Below are 21,962 nucleotides of genomic sequence, written 5' to 3'. Positions count from 1 at the left end.
CTGAAAGGAGAAGATACGTTTTCTGAGGTAAATGTAAGGTCCGAAAAGAGAAAACACGTTTCTGAGGTAATGGCAAGGTCAAAAGGAGAAATATTTCTGACGTAATTGTAAGGTCCGAAAGGGGAGGATACATTTCTGAGGTAATTGTAAGGTCCAAACCACAGGGAAATCCTACACCGAGCATCACATTTGATCGACTGAAGAACAGCAGTAAATGTTTTCAGTACGCTGCGTGGCCCAGATCAGGTGCAGGTTCTGTCCCTAACTAAACTGTTTTAAGTCCTTGGTATCAACTGCAGAGTGTGAACTGGAAAGGAGGATTACAGATCAAGACAGGAAAATCCGCGAAGCATTATGGCTTTTCAGAAGGGTGAACAACGGGGTCCACTGCTCCGGGAGCGGGTGGGTGCAAGGGGGCTGCTGCCGCCCTGACCCCGGAGCAGACACGCTCCTGGCCAGGACAAAGCCCCCCCGTGGGCCCCCCCAGCCCCGGCACAGGGAGTCACGCACAGCTCGCCCCATTAAAGCCAGCTCTGCTCTTCCTGCTCCAGTCACGGAGCGTAGCGCTTCAAAATAATTCTACTACTTCTTGTTTTAAATAACAACTATTTTCCATATACCGTAAAAGCATTCATTTTATGTATTCAAATGTCTGTATAAATCTCTACAAAATCCATAATTTTTACCCCAAAGTACTTGAAATATTAACAAAAGTGGTTCTCTTTACATCAACATTTTTAAACCAAGGAACTATTCCATAATTTAGAAAACCAAGGGTTACTCATAATTGCTGCAAGTAAAACAAGAAATGCCAATGACAGGCCTTTAGCAAGACACTGGGAATATGGTTCTCCTGCAAAAAAAAGGGGGAAAAAAGTATAAGCATATGAGAGCTCAATTTTAGTTTAGACAACAACTTAAAAGATACAGGTTAAAGCATATACATAAACTGAACAAAATAATGCAGCACAAAGCAAGGAAGTAAGATGCTTCATACTTATAATAAAACTTCCTGCTTTCTGTAACTTTAGTCCCTGAAGCTGTGCAGGTAATAAACAACAGATAGTTGCCTCTGTCCATACAGCTACCGGAACAGAGTCCAGGTGCCTTGATGCCCTTTAAAATGCCAGACATTTAATCTACAGAGTCTCCCATGAAACATATTCCACCACAGTTTTACACAGAGAAAATTTAAAAATTAATTGGTTTACCAATATGGCAATTTTTTACTGGAACTCGTGGGCTGACTGAAAACCCACCTACTGGCAAAGTGAGAAACTCTCCTTCCACCTTCAAGGGCACTGACAATGCAACAATTACAGTAAGAAGTGGAAACAGAATGGTGTCATCAAGCGATACATTCTCCTTTTCCTTAGAAAGCTTACCTGACTCCATACTCCACAGGGGAGTGAAAATGAACCTCTGCCAAACAGATACAAAATTTCAAGCTTATCCAGAAAGCACTCCTGGTAATTATTTTTTCCACTAGTCTAACTAAGAAATTAATGCATTCTCAAGGAAAAAATTAAACGGACTTTCTGGACCATGTTTTCTAAAAAAGAGATTTTAATTCTCTACTACAAAGCATTCTTTTGGACTAAACTCTACACATCTAATTATGTTTCAAAGAAATATGACCACTTCAGGGCATTCCACACTGCTTATTATTTTTACCTGTGTAAAATCGTGTCAATGGATAAAAAAGTTGTGGCCAGCACACATCATTTCGATTGCAGTCAAATTCTGTATAATTATGCTGAAATCTGGGGGGGGAGGGACACACAAACCAAGAAAACAGCTTTATTGACTACAGTACCATAACACCAGCACAAGGGCAAAAAAACTGAGCAAAAATGTGTCCAGGTTACAGGAAAAAGAACAAAACTAAACCACATGCTTCTTGGTACTCAGTTTTTTCTCCAATAAAAACAGGAGCCCCCCCCTCTACTCCATTTCTGTCAGTTTTTGTCATTCTGTGATGAACATTTTCAGACCACGGATAATTTGGGAGCCTCACTCAGGTACACAACACAGAAGCTTATCTGCTAAAACAAAATGATGGCTTTGCAGGGTAATTTACTTCATGTTCCTCATGTTACTGGGGAATATTGTTGCTAACAGAATTGTTATTCAATAAATCTTTCCACCAGGCCTTCTTGCTCCGTACTCCACGAAAGCAACCTTTTGATCAGTACTACTCACATTACATCTACTTAACATAATGTGAAGTATCAGTGTTTTTACAAAAATTACCTTGTCACTGGAATGGGTGGCTGAGCTGGCACTTTAAGAAACTGAACAGAAGCAGTGATGGGAAGAAAGCTGATGCTGTTTTCACAGATAAGCCCGCACTGGAATTGCCATATGACTGTTGAGTAACTGTTAAGAATATACGTAACTATTACTTGAGGGCTGTAAATGGAAATTTGGAGCCTAAACATAACCATGAAAGGATAAAATATACTGAATTTAGGAGGAGGCTGATGATCTCTGGATTTTCAACACTTATATGGGGGAGAACTTGCAAAGCCTGTAAATGAGGTAAAATGGAACAGAATCCCATTTCTTTGACTGGGATTGACTTGGGGAAAGGGAGGGAGAAAGTGTTTGCAAAATGACAATTCCCTGTTTCAGGGAAGAATAAAGCATTTACCAGAGCTCTCAAGAAGAGCTCTAGATTGAGGTAAGCCAAACACAGGACAATGTTGTTGCTTCCCTTCCACCACGTGACGATAAATTAAAACATTCTTCTGATGGAATGCTCTGCGTATGCCTACTACCATAGATTTTATTTAGTGTTTTAGTGAAGTCGAAAGATTACCTACTTTTAATCATTACATTTTTTTAATTATTTTAATTTCAGAGGGAGAAAGGCTAAGATGGCTGTGATCAAAGGAACTTGGGTTGCACAAATAAAAGGCATGTAAAATCAGAAATAACAAAATAACATGTTTGTTCGTAAAACTTAATCTGGATATGTTAAGTAAACAAGTCTCAAAAGGAAACATTTGCCAGATAGCCAGAGACACAACTCTCTCTACCTGATCTGCACAGCAAGAATCTCTTGCTGGGGAATCCCTTGTACTGCACCCACATCAGCAAAGATTATGCGAATATTCAGATTTGCAGGAATATCTGGACAAATGCCTTTTAAGTGTCCAGTGCTCATGTTGGTTTCAGAATTAAATGGATCAAGACCTATGGAGGAGAACAGAGTTATTTAAATGGAAATATTATGGAAAACATTATATTATTGTCATAATCCAGTGAAATACTGGTAACTGTCACACAGGGGAAAAAATGTTTTCTCTATATAAAATACACATAAAGGAGTACTTTATCAGCAGAGAACTAAAATACCAAGTTATATGTGTACAGGCTGATAGTAAAATACAGTAGTGCAGTATCCATATACATATTAAGATATATACGTGTGTGTACACATATGGGTGGATGGATCCAGACACACAGATCTTCAGGCATTTGAAAATACATTTTGGTTTTATCTTGAAATGCTCTATTCATCGTACGGGCATATTTAGACTATAAACAACACAAACCTCACTTACGTATAATTTCCACCCAGTCATTTAGATTACTGTAACTTGAATTGTCCCTCCTTCCAATGTGAGTAGCTTGTATTAATGAATTCAATTTCTCAGTCACATTTCCTCTGCAACATAACAATGTAAGATCACACAAAATGTAAATCTGTACTGTCTGCCACTCTGGGTTGCAATATTATTACATCATAAGGTCAGTTTCCTCTGAAAGTTATCACTCAACAAAACCAAACTCGCACTATTGAGTTATCTGTTGAAGGGAAGAAATGGCAAAGCATTCCAGGCCAACATAATCCTCATGTGAATACAGGGAGATCCAAGTGAAACCATTTTTATAATTTCTCTTTTAAAAAAATGCGAGACTTATCAACCACAGAAAGCTGAAATGCATACAGGCATTTAAAAACAGCGTAACATTGCTGAGAGTAGGCACTTGTAGGCATCATGTAACAAGCAACAAGAAGGATGCAGGGAAAAACAAGTCAACATACGTAGCTCACCTTAAAAGGCTGCAATCTTCATTAATACCAACTTCTAGAATGCACCCGGAGAATGAATCGAGTCCAAATAAAACTGGTGTATAAGTTGCCGATGTACATAAACTTCTGCCAACTATACAATGAAAACATCTTACTTGAACTTTCCTATATCAACCTTTCAATCTCCAGCTTTCAATTTTGTGCCAAAATATTAAACATTAGAATGCAAAAACCAAGTGTTATAATTTAAAAACAGACACAAGCCTATTCAACTTAAATTTTCCAAGAAAGCATTAGGGGTAGACTTACTGAAGTTTGAACAAAGGCTAGGGAATAGTCTAGAAAAGCAAAATCTGGCAGAGATTCTTAGCTAAAATATGTAAACAAACAAACAAATGAAACCCCAACATTTTAGCATTAACTACAGTTAAAGTTGCAACCTCACAAGCCAGTACCTGGCTGCCAAATGTTTAGGCTTCCAAAAGTATCAGAAGCATTCATATTTGCAGCTCTCACTGGTTTTCCAACTTGATAACCTAAACATAGAAGGGTAAATTGTGAACACTGTGCAAGAATCTGTAAGCATTAGCATTGTTTTCGTAATAAACGCCATCTTGAATAAATGATTGAATTTATAATCTTGAAGTAATAAATCTTGAAGTAAATGAACAGACATTTCCATTACCATAGGAATACCCTCACTTTAAATAATCAATATCTGTACAACAAAAGCCTAAGAACCAATTGCTGCTGTTATAACTGGCAGTGCATTAAGACAGGAAGGTGGGGGCTGGCAACAAAAAGAACTATGAAAGAGATATAAAACATAGTCACTGATAATAATCTGTGCAGTACAAAATTTTTTTCTTTTCATTTTTAAGAGGCACAATGAAGTATTCATACCTGGATTCTCAAACTGTTCTGCTGCATTAGTACCCTTTACACTTAGAAATTTGACTGTGAATCTCTGTGTCAGTGTTTCTGGTAAAAGAAAACAATACAACTTTACTTTAAATAAGTAAATTAGCATAAAGTATGCTGTAAATTAACAAAAAGTATTCTCTATGTAGGATACAATCTTCCATCCTTTGTAAGTAACAGAAGATTCAAAATAATATAAATTAATGGAAAGCAGCCCCAAAAATTTTCTTTCCAGAGTCCAGGGGAAATTCTTTTTAAATAAGAAATTCTATCATAGAATTTCCATGCTGAAGAAAAACAAATAAATCAAAAATCGTAGAAGAAATTTCATTATACCTCCATCACATAAAATTCCAAGGAAGACTGTGACATTTACTTGTTCTATGTTCTCATCTTTCCAAATGAACGTATAATGCTCTGCAAAAGTTACGTTTTGACACAGAACCTCAGCATTATGACGGCTTTCTGGCAGAAGAAGAAGAAAAAAAAGGCTATAATGAAATGCACCGCTGACTTGAAAGTTACGTTACCGTAGCTGAAAAAGAACTCATTGAAAATCTCTGGCAAAATTCTGGAAATTGTCACATTGATCTTTTTGAGAATTTATTTTACTGTTTACATCCTATCTCATTAAGACAGCACAACAGTATAGTTGGTCCCTTAGCTTATTAATATTTTAACATCAACAGTGCCATGTCCCTTTGCAGCTAAACCTCAACAGAAAAACACAGCACTGCACTTTTCATCACCAGTTGATGCACATCTCTGGACTCAGGATTCCCTCTGCTTTCATCTCACCCCTTCCAGGGAGCCATCACTGCCCAGAAAAACACATTAGCTAGTATTACTTTCTTTTGTGCTGCATTATCTTCCCACTGACTGGGAACCACTGTTCTGCATCAAGTAACTGCTTCGTTGGCTGAGAAAGACCCTTAAAAAGCCACGAGAGCTTAAAAAACAGAGACATACACATATGCCTACATTCTGTCCCTCCCACTTCCACGCTCATCCTGGAGAATTTTTAAAGCATTCTTTGTATTTTTATTATTTTTTCTTCTCAAAAGCTGCTTGTAATGTAAGCTAAGGGACCCAATTTCTTGACCAACTTTAAATGAAGTTGGGGTCATTTAATTACCTTCTGCTTTGTAGTAAGCCAATTTACTTTTTGAGTATTAGATAACATACAAGATCCCTCCTCAGAATTGTAGCAGGTACACATTTGAGGCATCAAAATAACCTACTTACAGTCCAGGTTAGGTAAGAAATATATTTATTAAGTGGAAGAGACATACCACTTTCAGTGATGAATTTGCTCATGTCAGTGATGGTCCTATAGGTGACATTTTGTTGGATGAAGTCTGAGAATGAAAAACAAACACTGCAGTAATCCTGAATAAGAGAGACAGACATACTGTTTTCACATCCAAGGTATAATCCCTGTTGTTATGAAAATTGAGTAGGAAATTATTTAGAAAATTAATTTTGGTAAAGGACCAAACCGTTTATGTATTTTGAAAGCATAGCTAGTTACCTCTGGGTCTTACAACAGTAATATAGATGAGCAAAATTAAACAATTACAGAGCGTAAAATAAATTATCTTCATGCTAGTAATCATATTATCTCAAACTCCAGAATGACACTTCATAAGTATATGCTTTTGTAATGCAGAAAGTAACCACTTCTCACTAATTTTAAAATGATGATACTGCACCCTTTTGACAGAAAAAGGGTTCTGCAACAGTCTGAAAACAGTGGGAGAGATGCTCTCCTGTCATGTGTAGCCACAACCAGTGTGAGCCACCAGAAACAGATAAATGGGAAACAAAGGCCAATCCCACTATTTCTTACATCCTAAATCTTTGGAAATAGTGGGACACATGCTGGAAGGTCATCAGAAATAGGAATAGCACACCCCCCAAATGCTGAACTACAGCCACCATATAACAAAGGTATTACACATAGCCTCTATGTCAACAGCCCCCGAGTTCGTTCTGTTCTAGCAGCTCTGAGAAACATAAACCACGTTTCTGTTCAGGTTTGTGCAGCATACCTCCAACACCACTGTTTATCCTCACGTCATGGGGCAGTCCTTCCTTGTAAGAGGCCAGATCGGTAAGGCATCTGACATCAAAGTTCTGGAGATAGGCTACGGGGGCATTTCCAACACACTGTCCAGCCATGGACCGCTGCAGGGGTTCAACAGAAGTAAGTGTTTCAGACCCTCCTCTAGCCCCTTGCTTTTCATTTGAAGACTGTTAGCAAAACGCTACAAGTGTGTACTACAGCCATATATGACACTTTCATAAACAAGCAAGCTGATGTTATGAGAATACCTCAATCCGTAGCAAAAGAGAGGTTAAAATTTAAAAAGCACAGCTTTAAAAGTAGTTTCACTGTAGTGAACTACTGTAGTGAACTACGATTTTTCACTGAAGTATGGCTTCATCCTGATTTGTCAAAATAATTATAAATAACAAGTCTCTCTAAAATGCAAAAGGAACTTGAAAAAAGTACAACTAGATGACTAAGATTCAAAGGGAAAACCAACTACAGCGCTCAGTAATGCAGCAGGTAAGCCAAAAAAATACTGAAATACAGTAAGTCGATCTATTAACTTGGATGCCAAGCTTGATTTTACCTCTTGAAATAATTAAGACATTACCATTTGGGGGGATGGGCAGGGGATCAGGAAGGATAATGATTGACATTACATTTTTATGATTTTAACAATGATTTTGTGCTAGCCTTTTTATTTGTGTGTGCGTGTGTTTGAAAAATATATTCCACCACTTCACAACAGCAAGTTGCAGAATTTGATTACAAAGCCATAAGGAGTGTGATACACAGAGAGTATCAAACAAACCAAGAGGCACCAAAAGCTCATAAACACAAAGTGATTACCTGGGGAACAGTAAAATACTCATTTTCTTCTGTCATAATTGGATCTCCTTGTCTGTAACCAGTGAAAAGTTTCACAGGAGAAGTTTGTAATGGGATCTTAAATGAAGGAACTTTGGGTGTAGAACTGCAAACAAGTTTAAAAATAAAACAGTTCTTTACTCTCTACCTCACACAAATAATTATACATTTGCTTTATGTCCCATGTTCTCATATAGTTCCAATAACAATTCTCCATTTACATTTAAAGTTCACACCCTAAAATTCAAATTTCAAAATAACTTTCATTATAAAAACAGGTCACATTTTTGGCAGCATGCTTAATGTATGCATTGAGAAAATAAATTTTCATAAGACTTACATAGACCCATGATAAAAGTACCCAAGAAACGGTGTATTGTTAAGAGAAGACTGTACACAAAGGAAGGGAAACCAGTCCGGGGTGTATTCCATTGACTGAGAAGAGCACAGCTGATCAAAAGGTGGGTTTACATCCCCACCAAACACTCCAGTGAAACACGATTCATTGAATAACTGCTTCAAGTCCAGTGTACATTCCTGAAAGGGAAAAGAATGGTCACTTTTTAGTACAGTAATTGCATTACTACAGGCACTATAGCCATACTTAACCGGTAAATCAAACTAATTTTGTACAGATAGGTCATACTTACTATTAGAAATACTGGAAAATCCAAACAAGCCCTCTAGTCCCATCTAGTCTGAAGCATTCAGTACCTCTCTCTTCCCCCCAGACAACAGAAAGAGCCTAGAAATTTTGAAAACACTTAATCAAAGTTTAATACGAAATAAGTACCGGATCACAGCAACAACGAACGTCACAAGCTCCAGCTGTCAAGTCACAGGGACAAGAGCCCAAGGGCTGAAACACCTGGTTTGGGATGATAGTTGCATTTTCTGTAAAAGAATTTTAAAAAAAAAGACCAAATCAGGTGAAATGGACTGCAATCCAAATAAAGAGACCATGCACATTGCAATTTATTCCGACTGTGCACAAACCTTTTGTTCTATTCCATCAATGATTATTCAGTATCTCTTATTGCTGCCCAAATCCAATTTTTATTTTTTCATATCTAGAAAAAGAAGAGCCAAAATGCCATTTCTTCTTTAGTGTATCTAAACACTTACCTGACACATTTCCTGTAAAGGAAGAGTTGGCATATATTTCAGCTTGAATCAGGAGACGTGCCAACATCACTGAATCACGACAAGCTAAAATCTGGAGCGTTTCAACCACACAGAGAGGTGTTGTGCAGCAGTCAGTGGCATTCGGCAAACACAACTGCAGATTTCTCCTCAAGCTTACAGTCACTTTGGAAGCATTCTGAAAAAATGCAAAACACAGTTTGACAGCTTGTATTAAATTACTCTTATTGATACCACCCATCAGCTTCTGAAAAAGAAGTTTCAGTACCACTGTGTTTCGTCAGCACTACAACACAATTATATTCTTCCTATATAAAACCAGAAGTTTCTTGAGAATGGAATGACAAAGGGTCTGCTACTGCGATACACAAATACAGTGAGGATATGAACTGTACACAGAACTTTTTAAGGCATGCACACAGATTAAGTTACCTCAGAAAGCACATGCACAATTCTGAAGAAAAAACCAAATATTGGAAAGTGAATTTCAGTTTTTACAGCTACCTTCTGTTGAAAACTGGAATGACTGCAGACTTGATAAACCCCCCAAGGAATTATGTACAACATAACACTGAAGGCAAGTGTAATAAATATAGATGTTCTAGAACTCATGCTGTATAAAACCACTACTCTTTTTATTTCTGTTAGCTTTTTTCAGCAGATCTGAAACAGTCTCAAATGTTACAGCCAGCCAGGAAATCCAGGCAGTTCTGGGGGAGGAGGAGGAGAAGGAACCAGTGTCAAAGCTGCACCCTAGCAAACTCCAGCAAGGGCATCCACACGAAGGGTTATGTCAAGGAAAAAAGGCAAGGGCAAAACATCAAACTAGGTTGTTAGTACATTAACGTTTTGCTAGTATTTCATTAGCCCTTAATATATGACAGTTCAATCCTTCCCATTTTAGGGAAGGATCAGTATTTTACATACCATACCAGGTGTTACATTCAAATTCCAATCACCAGCTCTTTTACTTCCACTGCAATTTGCAAGTTGCAATCTTCCTATATCAAAATAAAAATGTAAGAAGTATTCTGCTGTCATTTAGAGAAGGCTGGAAAGTAAGAAGTACATTTAAATTCCTCTTGGGCCTTCAAGTTGGCACACCCTCAGGCCCAGCTGATGAGGGAACAGAGGACTAAGGGTTTAATCAGCAGAAGTCCTTTGGAGCTGCTGCTTCAGTAACTATTAAAGCACTAAATGAAGTGCATTGCCATTTCTCCAGTAATTTTAGTGTCCAAAAATATTAATAATTTGAATATATGTATTTACATATTATTGGGGGGGGGGGGGCAGGAAGGAGAAGTGAAGTGTTCTTACCTGTCTCTTCATCTACAGGGCTTAAAATTATAGAAAAATTAACTCCTGAAGAACTTCCAAGAAAAAACAAACTGACGCTGGGCCCTGACATATGGATAAATGAAGGCTGAAAGACTGAAAAAGAAGAAAAAAATGAGAGAGAGAAACAAGTCTTTATGCACAGTAACTGAAAAAGGTAACATCTGTAAGACATATTTAAGTCTTACACTTGGGCTAGACTACTTTAAATTGGGCTAGACTTCCTATACTTTAAATTCTCACAAATAACACAAAAATACCTAGTGATGCCTAGTATTGTATTTATGTTCTAGCAAAGTGCTAGAGCAGCGGGACCATCGCTGCTTTCTATAGTGGAGGTTTACACTTGCCAAGTAAGAATGCAGCAGAGTAACACGAAGGCAGGTGGCTGCAGCACGTCCCGGCCCATGCAGGCCACGCAACCCCGTATTTAGCAATTTTTGCAGACTTCAGTTTTCACTTTTACATTTCTTGCAGCCGTGCATCGGTGTGTACCGCTACCTGCGGTGTGGCCATCGCAGCCCACTGCCCTCCCACGCGGGCAGCTCCCAGTTCAGAGCCCCAGGCCGGGAATGCCACTGGAATTCCCTTGGCAGGCGCCACCCCAGCGGCCAGGTCCAACACCAGCAGCTGCCCCTCTCCCCTCGGGGCTCCCCCCGCGCAAAGCAATGGCAGCCAGCTCCAGGCCCTGCACCTTCGGGTCAGGGCAGGGCAGCGGAGGTCCCCGACCTCCCAGCTCCCCAGGGCCTCCCCTCACGTCCCGCCGCAGGCCGGCCCCCCCTCCCCGCGCCGCCGGCCGCCATTTCGGCCCTTCCCTCAGCGCCTCGCCCACCCGCCGGCCGCCAATTCACCGCGGCCCCCAGCCGCCCTCCACCCACCGGGGTCCCAAGCCCGCTGCCCGGGACATAGTGCCGCCAGCAGCAGCAGCACCAGCGCCCCGAGCAAAGCAGCCGCCATGGTGCCTATGGTGGGCCGCGCCGCGGGGCCGGCTGCCTCCCGGCCGCCATCTTGCAGCGCCAGCGCGGCGCCATGGCAACGGGGAGGGCGGGCTCCGCCATGACGGCCCGCCCCGCCTCACGGCCCCTCAGGCGCTCACCCGCGCTTCCGCACGCGCGGTGACATTCCAACACATACGCTATATCGGCGATGTCCAAACACACTTGAAAAAGCGCAGGTTTCATTACAAATGTTTTATACAAAGTAAATTACAAATACAGCTTTCCACCAGAGCGGCTCCGGGCCATGTGACAGGCCCTGCGGCTGGTACCACACCAAGCCCCAGCACAAGGGCCAAGGCCTGACAAACTGATGTACGCACATCTTGAAGGGAAAAATTAAATCTTTTGCTATGTAGGAAACAACTAAGCTCTTTGTTCCTTTCAGGAGAACATCAGTTATTAACAACGGGTTAAAACACCAAACTATACAGGTACTTCTTACAAGGGGAAGATGTTTGTTTAGACAAAAGGCATGTGGAGAAGCACACTGCTTGTTCTGCCATAAAAAACACCAATCTGAAAGCCTTCAGTTTTACTCCTCAAATGCCAGGCATAAAAACACATTCTAAACCCCCCCCCGTGCCTGCTGTCATATTACACATAATTACATTTTTTTGTTTTCCAGTTTCAAAATATAACCTTAAAAGACTAACCAGCTAGTCTCCACTTACTGAAGTTATTTTAAACACACAGGGGGCTTTTTATTCATGAATGAAGAGATATCCAATTGAGAAAGAAATACCACAAAGACAGTCAAAGGAATACGAATACATGTGAGTACACACACAGGCCAATTAGCATCTTTTTTAAAATAAAAAAGGTGGGTTCTAAGCCATGTTGGCTCATTTATTTTGAAACAGATGGTGTTTCAGTCCAAAACTTGCTAGCAAAAGCTAGAAAGAAGTTGAAGTCCCTGAATAACATAGTGCTAAGGTTCAGATCCTACACACTAGAAATGGTCATTCTTACCTTTACAGCAACATACAAAAAGAATCAGAGCTTTCTTGTCTTTGAAAATAACCTCTCAGCCTGAAACTTTGCAGTGGCCAGAATCCCTCCTACTTCACAGCGAGAGTCTCAACAGGCTGTAACTTCTGGTTGCTCTCACAATTACCAATTAGTATTAAAACCAGCGCAGGTTACATGGTAACACAGTGACTTGTTACTTAAAGGGCTGTGTAAAAAACATAGGACCTAAATATTTATCCCTTAAGAAACAAGTAATAACACTGCATACAATTCTCTTTCATCCAATAAAAAATGCCATCAATTTTCTCAAGTAGGTTCCATTTCATGGAATTACTGGAGGAGGTAATGCTGTATTTATATCAAGTTGTTACACAGCTAACTTTAATTTCTTCTTCTTAGCTTTCATGACAGGTGGCAATGATATTTTGAAAGCAGTTCTAAAAAAATGTAAAAAAAAAAGAACTGTCAGATACATTGAACATATTTCCACACCCACCCTTTAAACAAAAGAAGAAACACTTACTCGCATGTGCTACAAATAGGACTAAAGTTGCAGAATACTGGAAAATAAAAGAATTCGCTTTCACTAAAACAGTGCATTTGAATGTAAGAAATCAGACTCTTAAATATTTATAAACTTACTTGACAAGCACACAGAACACACATAACCAATTTCAATGAGATTTCGATGACAGAAGCAAGCAGCTCTATAGTCCACATGAACAGGAGGTGGAAGGACAAGCTGTGATCTTTGCTCTTGATCAGGGAGGAATACCCACTGCGTGAACAAAAAAAACATAGTTTGCAAATTGGGATGGCACTGCTATATTACCTTGTCAATGAAGTCAGTAAGATTTCATGCCTGACACAGGAAAAACACTGAAGTGTTTTCTTAAAGGACTTACCAACAAATACTGCAGAAGAGACGGCATGTGGGGCACTTTCAAATATATGCCACCCGTAATGTCACAAGCCTGGAAAGCAGAAAGCATGACTAGATTATTATGTTTTACGAGTTTAACAGGATATTTAAAATAACCACATACTGCACAAGGCCTGCATGTTGGAATGCCAGATCCACTGAACGTATTTCCTCACCCACTCTTGAAACAAAGGAAAGAAGAAAGCTTAAGGACATATCAAACTAGCTAGCATCAAGCATCTACATAACAGCAAATAAGAACAGGAAGTCTGTACCTGTTGTAGAAGACCTGAATCAGAGTCCAAAACACAGGCATCAATCAAAATACTCTGCAAGAAGAGAGATTAAATGCATGAAAAGCAAATCAGCTAGGACCAATGTAGCCTCATTAGAGTTACTGTCATGACCTGTTTCCACTATAAATAATGCACTCCATATACAAATGCACATTCTTTTACAGGTGCAGGATCACCACAGCCTTAGGGAAGCTCTTTCACTTGATCAGAACATAATCATAAGAGAAATTAACAATTTTATCACCTTTGCACATTAATAAAAGATAATATATATTAAAAGATTGCCAGCTTCACCTGTTTCTGTGCTGCAAAGATCACATTCATGAAATTCATATACTGCAACGCACTGTCTTCTGCTGCTTTTATAACCTAAATAAAACAATTCAAATTTGTTAGCCTACATATTATCACCAGATTTCAAGACTAAAAGAAAACTGGCAGCAAAAGTTCTTACCAAAATCCTTGATTTCATTTCTTGATTGGCTAAGTATTAAAAAGAAAAAGAAATGCATAAGCACACTGTTTCTATCACCTGTAGTCTGCCCCTTTTAATTCTGTAGCATCTAACATCTCAGATATCTAACATCCAAGAGGTTAGATCTAACGTCTCCGTTAAAATATCTATATTGAACTGTTTTACAGTCCCAGTGACAAGTATCTGTGATGAATTCAGACTTTTTATGAAAGTAGCCCCATGTCACTTATTGTCCAAAAGCAATTAGATGTTGATCAGAAAATAAATGTTCAAAGCCGCTCATTACCAACTCACTGGTTGAAACACGTATCTCAAGTTATACAGTATTTCTCATTGATTTAAGTAATCTGAATCACATAGCTGATTCTAGTCCAGTCTGCTGCTTGCAAAAATATTTGCGCAAATAGCACTTTTCCCGATTACAGAAGTGCCAAGAGGAAGACCAAAATGGAGTAAAAAATTCAACTATCATCACAGGTCTGCAAGTGGTTCCTTTGGAAGAATATTTGTGCATTTTGTGACTTTCAAAAAATCCCTCTCAACTTCCTAAGCAGGTGCCAGTTTTGGTTTTACTTGTATGCAACAGAAAATCAGAATAAGAATGTGGACTAATGATGAAGTCCTTTACTTCTAGTTGTCACCCAGACCTCAATTAAACTGGGCAACTTCAAACGATCAGGATAAACCTGTACCTATTATTGCCAATTTTGGAAATGGCGGTGTGTAAAAACATATGCATATTTGTTTGTATGGACCTATGCATGTATATCTGTTATTCTGATTCAAATGTTTATGGAAGTATTCGAAACAGGAGAAGAGGCATTACCTTTTACCTCTTTGTTCATCTTGTTGATATCTACATTAGCTGACATTAAGGAATCTACATTCTGTTCTTGGAAATAACACCAGTATCCACACCACTTATCCACCACCTTAGCCAACACACATTTTAATAAGCGTGACCCACAGTTATGAGGCAAACATTTCAGTTTTGAGTATTATTACAATATTAATTAAATTTTACTATTCTTGTTCTGTAAGAAACAGTCTCAAAAACACATAAAGGCTTTGAAGATTCTGCAATCAAAAGGATACAACAAAGTGCTTTAGCAAGTGAACCTGCTAACAGAGTTTCTGTCTGCTGGCCCCTCATGTTGTCAGCTGCAACACAAGAAAAGTTGCAAAAGTCATTGTTACGTATAAAACCAGTTGCTGAACTTGACCATACCAAATACTACAAGATTTATCCTTGGCAAATAGTATTAATGCAGAGGCCTGAAGTGTCAAGCATAATAAACTCTTCTACCTCAAACCTATTAAAATTCACATGATCAAAATAAAGGAAATTCCTACAACTCCTTGAGTCCAAGTGTTTTTCAATTCTGCATATTAAGCCTACAATTTTCTTTTACTTACTTTTTGTCATGAGGTCTTTAATCTCTTCTGCAATTGCATCATTTATCGCTGTTAACAATTCATATTTTCCATCCTTGCTGCCGGAGCAATTCGATTCCATGGCACTACCACCATCTCCAAAGACATCTGAACAAGCCCAGCGCTTCCCAGGGTACAAGAAACGGCTGAAATAGAGGAAAACCAAAGTATTCATGTTTTGTCTTTAACCTGGTAAGAAAAAAATGCCATAAACTAAACTAGACAGCAATACTCTGAAGTATAAGTCCAAATAATTTTAATACTTCAGACATTAAAGAGACTACATAAGGCAGGCAATCGTCAAACTGAGAATGGAGTAAAACTCACATTCACCTCCCTCCTTTCAACACACCACTGAAAAGAACTGGCAAGTAGATACCACACCTGCACTCAGCCCTGAGACTCATGAATATCTGAGGGGAAAATATCCACTAAACAGGAAACTTCTGCCACTTGCGTCGGCCTGCTCGCCACATCTCCCATCCTCCCTCGCCCTATTTCTGTATATTTTTAAATAAAAGTCTGTCTAAACTCCCCTTCTGTCCCATAACCCTTTTATTGCTTTATGCAAGGCACTAAGGCAGATTATTTCTTTCCTGTACTGCTTCAGTTATTTTTTTTAAAGCCTGATATATTATTCACTTTAAACCTGGTTTCAATTACAAATTTCAATCTAATAAGAAAATCAGTGGACAGATATTGGAAAGCGCACTTTAAACCTTTACGCCGTTAAGAAGCAGCCATACCTTTCTTGTGTGTGACTTGCTATTACAGCAAGCCTGTTGGTGCGATTCATAAATAAGTGTGAATTTCCCAGTACCATCACTGCATCGATGCATTTCGATAGGGTGAACTGCTGAAAAAAAGACAAAAGTAGATATAGCACAGTAACATTTGCAGTTAAGTAACTTAGAACAAGTCTCTCAAATAACTGCGGTTAAAAGAACTTGAAAATGCAGAAAGAGTTTCCATGCTTCATAGGGAGCATCTAGGAAAAAAAAGCTTTGACAAATACAGAGTGCTGGGCAGCTGTTTTAAAAAAGATTATCCTAATATCCATTACATTTTCTTTAGCAGATAACGCGAGCATAATGCAGAAATCAAAGACTAACCCCATCTGTTGCCTACTTACTAACGTTTTTAAAAAAATAACCCTCCGGGGCCACCACCCCCAGCAGGCAGAGCGTACCTCGGCTTCTCCCAGCGCCTTCTGTCCCCACCAGAGGGGGTTGGTGTCAATGACGATGACCAGCAGGCTCAGCTCGTCCTCTGTAATAGTGACGGGCACCAGGTCACCCCGCTGAGGGGAGCGCCGGCGACCCCGCGCAGAGCGGCCCGGGCCCGGCAGGAGCACGGGGCAGGAGCACGGGGCAGCGGCCGGCCGGGCGCCGCGGAGCCTCGCCAGGGGGCACAGGGCCGCACGGGCGGGCCCGGCGCTCGGCACCGCGGCCGCCTTCTCCAACGGGAACCGAGCACCGCAGCGCCCGCAGCCCGGCCTGCCTGAGGGGCCCCCGGGCCAAGGCCCCCCGGCTTGCCCAGGCCCCGCTCCCCCCGGGGCAAGGTCCCCCCCGCTTCTCCGGGTCCCGCTTCCCCCGGGGCAAGGTCCCCCCGCTTCCCCCGGGCCCCACTTCTCCCGGGGCCAAGGTCCCCCCGCTTCCCCCGGGCACTGCTCCCCCGGGGCCAAGGTCCCCCCGCTTCCCCCGGGCCCCGCTCCCCCCGGGGCAAGGTCCCCCCGCTTCCCCCGGGCACTGCTCCCCCGGGGCCAAGGTCCCACAGCCCCGCCGCCTCACCCGCGCTCATCCCGCCGGCCGTCGGGCCCAGCTGCTCCCGGCGCCCGGAGATGACGTCACCGCCGCCGTCACGTCACCCGCAGGCGCCCCGCCGCACGGAGGGCGCCCGGGCAGGCCAGGCGGGCGGTGCGGCCATGAGCACGGACGGTAACGGGGACGGGGGGCGGGGACGCGGGGTAGCGCCGGGCCTGGCCTGACGCGCCCCGTTGCTTTACAGACCTGATCGAGACCTTCCGGGCGCAGCTGAGGGACGACCCCGACGTCGCCTCGGCCGTGGCCGCCATCCGCGCCCTGCTGGGCTTCCTCAAGCAGGACCGAGGTGGGACCGGGGCCGCCCCCAGCCTCAGCCCTGGCGGGACGGGGACCCCGCCGGGTCTCCCCACGGCGAGGCCCATGTCGGTGCGGTTCTGAGCGCGCTCCTCCTCGTCCTCTCCCCAGGGGAGACCATCCAGGGCCTGAGGAGCAGCCTGCTGGCCGCCATCGACACCCTGTCTCGCGTGGACTCCTCGGTGGCCGTCTCGTCCGGCGGGGAGCTCTTCCTCCGCTTCATCAGCCTCACCTCCCTGGAGTACTCGGTAAGGCCGCGGCCCCCTCCCGGCCCCGGCCCCGCTGCCCGCGGGGGGCCCTCCCGCCTCACAGCGCAGCCGCCCCGCTTCCCAGGACTACTCCAAGTGCAAAGAAATCATGATCGAGCGCGGGGAGATCTTCCTGAGGAAAGTGTCGCTCTCGAGGAACAAGATCGCCAAGCTGTGTCACCCCTTCATCAGAGACGGCGCCGTAAGTGGGCTGCAACGGGGCCACCGGGGGCTTTTGCTCTGCTGCTTGCAGGAATGGGCGAACAGGGAAGGGAGCAGAGGGTGTTCGCGGTCACAACGCATCGGCCAGGGGTGGCTTCTGCAGGTGCACGGGCCTAAGGTCACCATTGCTTTGCTCTGCCAGGACTCCCCCTTCCCCTCCAGTTTCCATGTAATCCAGCTTTAACGTCTGCTTGTATGAGCTGCTGAGGAGTCACAGCTTCAGGTTTGTGTTTAAAATACTAGATCCTCACCCTCAGCCACATCAGGGCTGGCCATGTAGCATCCAGTTCACAGGGTGGTTTGCCACCCTACAGTTTGCAGAGTACCAGTGACGTGCATCATTATCTAACATTGATGGACAGGTGTGTGAGGTAAAAGCCATGGCAACATTAACAAAAGTAAAGGTTTCCCAAAGCTCAAAGTAATGCTCAAAGTGATTATTTTGTTTTGACAGCAAATATTGACACATGCCTACTCGAGAGTGGTCCTGAGAGTGTTAGAAGCAGCTGTCGAGTCAAAGAAGCGATTCAGTGTTTATGTTACTGAATCACAGCCGGATCAAGCTGGGTAAGTACTCGTTGGTTTTTATCTTCATTAACAGGGTAAGTTACGGCTAGCGTCACATCTGTCATCCCTTAAGAAAACCTGCTAGGCTTGTTTGCAGCATTATAAATGGTGACAGTCACTAATACCACATTATTCTAGACAAGTAAAAAAAAAACAAAACAAACCAATATTGGTAAGTAATTTCCCATAGTACGTATTCTAATTATCATATTATCTAGATTTTCCTCAAAGGCTTACAAACTTCGTCAGTGCCAGGCCACCCTTGAGAGATGGGTAACAACTGCTTTCTAGTTGTCTGCTTCAAAAGTGGGCTAAAATAATCAGCATTATCCCAGTCAGAGCAGAGTAAACCATTTAGCTCACAATGTTGACTGATGATGCCAGATAAGTACATTACTGATAGCAAGCCTTCCCTCTTGAGAGCATACGTTGTTAAGTGAAGCAGTATATCCTGCATGCTGGAAATGATACATGTTGCTAACAAGTCTTCCACTAGAACCAAGGATGTGCAGTCAACTGAAGTATGTATGATTTTCCAGCTTTGCTGTAACTTTGAGCAGTGCACCCCACACTTTGTCTTGTTTCTTACACCCTGTTGATGGAAAAACTGAGACAGTTTAGGTAATCTGTCATCTTAACAATGGTTCACTGACTCATTTTCTGTAGTTTTAAGTCCTGACTGTGAAGATAAACTGACTTGGCTTTTGTTGAGTTTGTTGTCATCTGTTTCCTTCCATTTCTACACAAGAACTTATTTTCTATTAAAAGGTACATCATAAACCAAAACTACGAGCAAGGGAACACGGGCAGTCATGGGTTTCAGTTGTTTAGACAATATTTTTGTAGCACTTTCTTTTCTTTAAAGATGTTTAAGCTTCAAGCATTTTTTTTAATAGGCAAAAAATGGCAAAAGCCCTGAGGAAGCTGAACATTCCTGTGACTGTGATTCTGGACGCGGCAGTTGGGTAAGTCTGATCGTTAAATCTGAGTATTTTTCATCACAATTTTATTTTGACAGTCTTATATATGTTTCCTAGAAGCTTGTTCAAACTACAGAGGTTATTACTTGACTTGTTGTAGTCATGAAACAAGCTAAACAAATTACACCTTTAGCTGCACAATTAAGAGAATATGTCTGCTACAAACCAATATGTGATGTTTGCATGTTAAAATGAAAAAAAGGTGTCGGACTTAAGTGTGGAACTTGGGGATATCTGTAAAAGAGAACTGAGGTGCTACACAAAAAGGTTGCTGGTTTTCTTAATTTGCAGACTTGTTAACATTTTGGGGTTTCTTAAGGGATTTGCTAAATCACCACTGTTTAGTAAAAGTCATAAGAAAAGAAAGAACTGCAATAAATCTGAACCTCAAGTCTTGCAGAAGTGCAAAATGCCAGAGAGAATGCCTCCAAGAGAATACACACCAGGCTGCTTACTGAGGCACTTCTGATCTAGGGAAGATGGTGGCCTGACGGGACAAGTCTGCAAGGCCTGTTTAGCGCGTTAAATCTGTTCACATCACTTAGTTGATAGTTTTCTTTTTAGATCTGTATTTTCCATTAACAAAAGACATCCGAGGGATGTGAAAAAAGGGGGGATTAGATGAGGAGCATCCTATGTATTTGGCCAAGGTTATCACAGCACTGTTACGATTCACTGTAGTTAGGATCTTACCACAGCACCCATGTTCCCGTCCCCGAGTATCAGTCCTAGTCAGATTCCAGCTTCTTCCAGCATTTACACAATTGCTGAGGTCAGCTGCAGCTGGAGGAGATACCGTTACTTAATATCCCTGCCAGGGAAGCAGATCAAAGCTCACTCCAGGGACGTGTAACAGCACGTGGACTTACAGAGGTAGATGAAACTAGTTCAGAAAAGTGAAAGACTGATCTACTAATTTCTGTTCTGTTCAGCAAGTGATTTGTCGTATTACCCAGTAAGACTTGGCTTTCCCCACCTCTCCCCCTTTCAACAGCTACATTATGGAGAAAGTGGACCTGGTCTTAGTTGGTGCTGAAGGTGTAGTTGAAAGTGGAGGCATTATTAACAAGGTAAGAGGTAGGGGTTTTTTTATTACATCATTGTGTAAACTCTAGGCTTTTCAAGTTTCTTTGAAGAATTCATGGCTTTCTGAAAAATCTTTTCTATTTGGACATTATTCATTAAACATCTATTTATTGTTGGAAACCGGGCAATGCTGATCACGCTAGTACCGGATCTACATGTTCTTTTCCATCTGTCTCCACAGATTGGCACTAATCAGATTGCTGTGTGCGCCAAAGCTCAGAATAAGCCGTTTTATGTGGTAGCAGAGAGTTTCAAGTTTGTAAGACTTTTCCCTCTAAATCAGCAGGATGTCCCTGATAAATTTAAGGTAAGAGAAATTCAAATTACTTCTTAGCCAGCTGAGATGCACGCTTACATGTCTATGAAATATCTGTCTGAGCATGTCTTCATGTATCTGGCTCTCTCTGCTATAGCTTACTTTACACAACATGGAGTTACTCCATGTTACAGTCACGTGCCAAACAGCCATGATCTGTCTTAATGCCAACATTTGGTTCCTAAAGCAGTTCCTTTAGGGTGCAGGAACAGCTGAGGGCAAGAAACAGTTAAATCAATACACTTCAGAACTACAAATTGTACTTTATACACAAGATAAAACATCTGAGACCAAGATGGTGCCAGCCTGTGCCTCATTTTTAAGCACTTGATTTCCGTCAGTTTTACCACAAACATCTGCTCAAGGCTGTAGCACCGCTCCTGCCTGAAAGAGGTTTTAACTTGCAGTTGTGTAATAACTAATGATCCTCGTTTCCTTCTAGTATAAAGCAGACACTCTGAAAACAAGTCAGAATCTAACAGAGGAGCATCCCTGGATTGACTACACATCACCATCGCTAATTACACTCCTGTTCACAGACCTCGGTGTGTTAACTCCATCAGCTGTCAGTGATGAACTTATTAAACTCTACCTGTAACAAAAAGAACTCTGTGCACTCTTCTTCAGGGACTGTCACAGTTCCAAGAACTTGGAAGATGATACAAGTTACATGGAGATGGTAAGGAAATGACATTATAAGGATTAATGTAATTATCAGCCACCTTGAGTTTTCAATGCAAGACATTACCTGTGGATGGACCACTTAAAAAAATATCCAAAAGTTACTACAGCTTCTAAAGGCCTCAAATAAATTATTTTAAAGAGGGGTGGAGTATTTTGATATTTAAAAATAAAATACCTTATGGTGTATTCAAACTTATTCCGAGGTATACTGTTACTTACTCATCTGTGGTACGTACCAGAAAAACCAAAACAAGAACACGCAGGAGGCTGCTGACTGAACTCTGCAG

At 41.7% G+C, this 21,962-nt stretch overlaps 3 protein-coding genes across 4 annotated transcripts; 1 reads left to right on the top strand and 2 right to left on the bottom strand.

Annotated features, from left to right (window-relative positions):
* Positions 1-617: 617 nt before the first annotated feature.
* TCTN2 (tectonic family member 2) lies at positions 618-11,415 on the bottom strand. The gene is made up of 18 exons (XM_040610983.1): positions 11,240-11,415; positions 10,344-10,457; positions 9,954-10,027; positions 9,009-9,204; positions 8,677-8,777; positions 8,224-8,420; positions 7,866-7,989; positions 7,015-7,150; positions 6,256-6,321; positions 5,300-5,428; positions 4,946-5,023; positions 4,498-4,578; positions 4,064-4,175; positions 3,570-3,673; positions 3,042-3,198; positions 2,254-2,379; positions 1,675-1,763; positions 618-853 (listed from the first exon to the last, which is right to left on the bottom strand). Exons 1-18 carry the CDS (start codon positions 11,316-11,318, stop codon positions 738-740), a joined length of 2,079 nt encoding a protein of 692 aa, XP_040466917.1. The 5' UTR covers positions 11,319-11,415; the 3' UTR covers positions 618-737.
* Positions 11,416-11,521: 106 nt separating this feature from the next.
* Positions 11,522-17,307, bottom strand: GTF2H3 (general transcription factor IIH subunit 3). Of its 2 annotated transcripts, none has more exons than XM_040611008.1 (13): positions 17,246-17,307; positions 16,645-16,724; positions 16,202-16,311; positions 15,438-15,601; positions 15,117-15,182; positions 14,848-14,877; positions 14,001-14,029; positions 13,841-13,915; positions 13,526-13,579; positions 13,234-13,302; positions 12,971-13,106; positions 12,852-12,888; positions 11,522-12,765 (listed from the first exon to the last, which is right to left on the bottom strand). In XM_040611008.1, exons 1-13 carry the CDS (start codon positions 17,253-17,255, stop codon positions 12,696-12,698), a joined length of 930 nt encoding a protein of 309 aa, XP_040466942.1. In that variant the 5' UTR covers positions 17,256-17,307; the 3' UTR covers positions 11,522-12,695. The 2 variants fall into 2 exon arrangements, with proteins under 2 accessions (XP_040466942.1, XP_040466953.1); XM_040611019.1 differs by having other exon boundaries at positions 16,202-16,308.
* EIF2B1 (eukaryotic translation initiation factor 2B subunit alpha) lies at positions 17,297-21,815 on the top strand. Its single transcript, XM_040611029.1, has 9 exons — positions 17,297-17,392; positions 17,463-17,564; positions 17,684-17,820; positions 17,906-18,022; positions 18,497-18,609; positions 19,506-19,574; positions 20,584-20,659; positions 20,857-20,982; positions 21,434-21,815. Exons 1-9 carry the CDS (start codon positions 17,380-17,382, stop codon positions 21,587-21,589), a joined length of 909 nt encoding a protein of 302 aa, XP_040466963.1. The 5' UTR covers positions 17,297-17,379; the 3' UTR covers positions 21,590-21,815.
* Positions 21,816-21,962: the final 147 nt, after the last annotated feature.

Source organism: Falco naumanni, chromosome 1 (assembly GCF_017639655.2).
Source record: "Falco naumanni isolate bFalNau1 chromosome 1, bFalNau1.pat, whole genome shotgun sequence".
Taxonomy (NCBI): domain Eukaryota; kingdom Metazoa; phylum Chordata; class Aves; order Falconiformes; family Falconidae; genus Falco; species Falco naumanni.
Note: the sequence above shows the minus strand (reverse complement) of the source record. Positions and strands in the feature narration are given on the sequence as shown.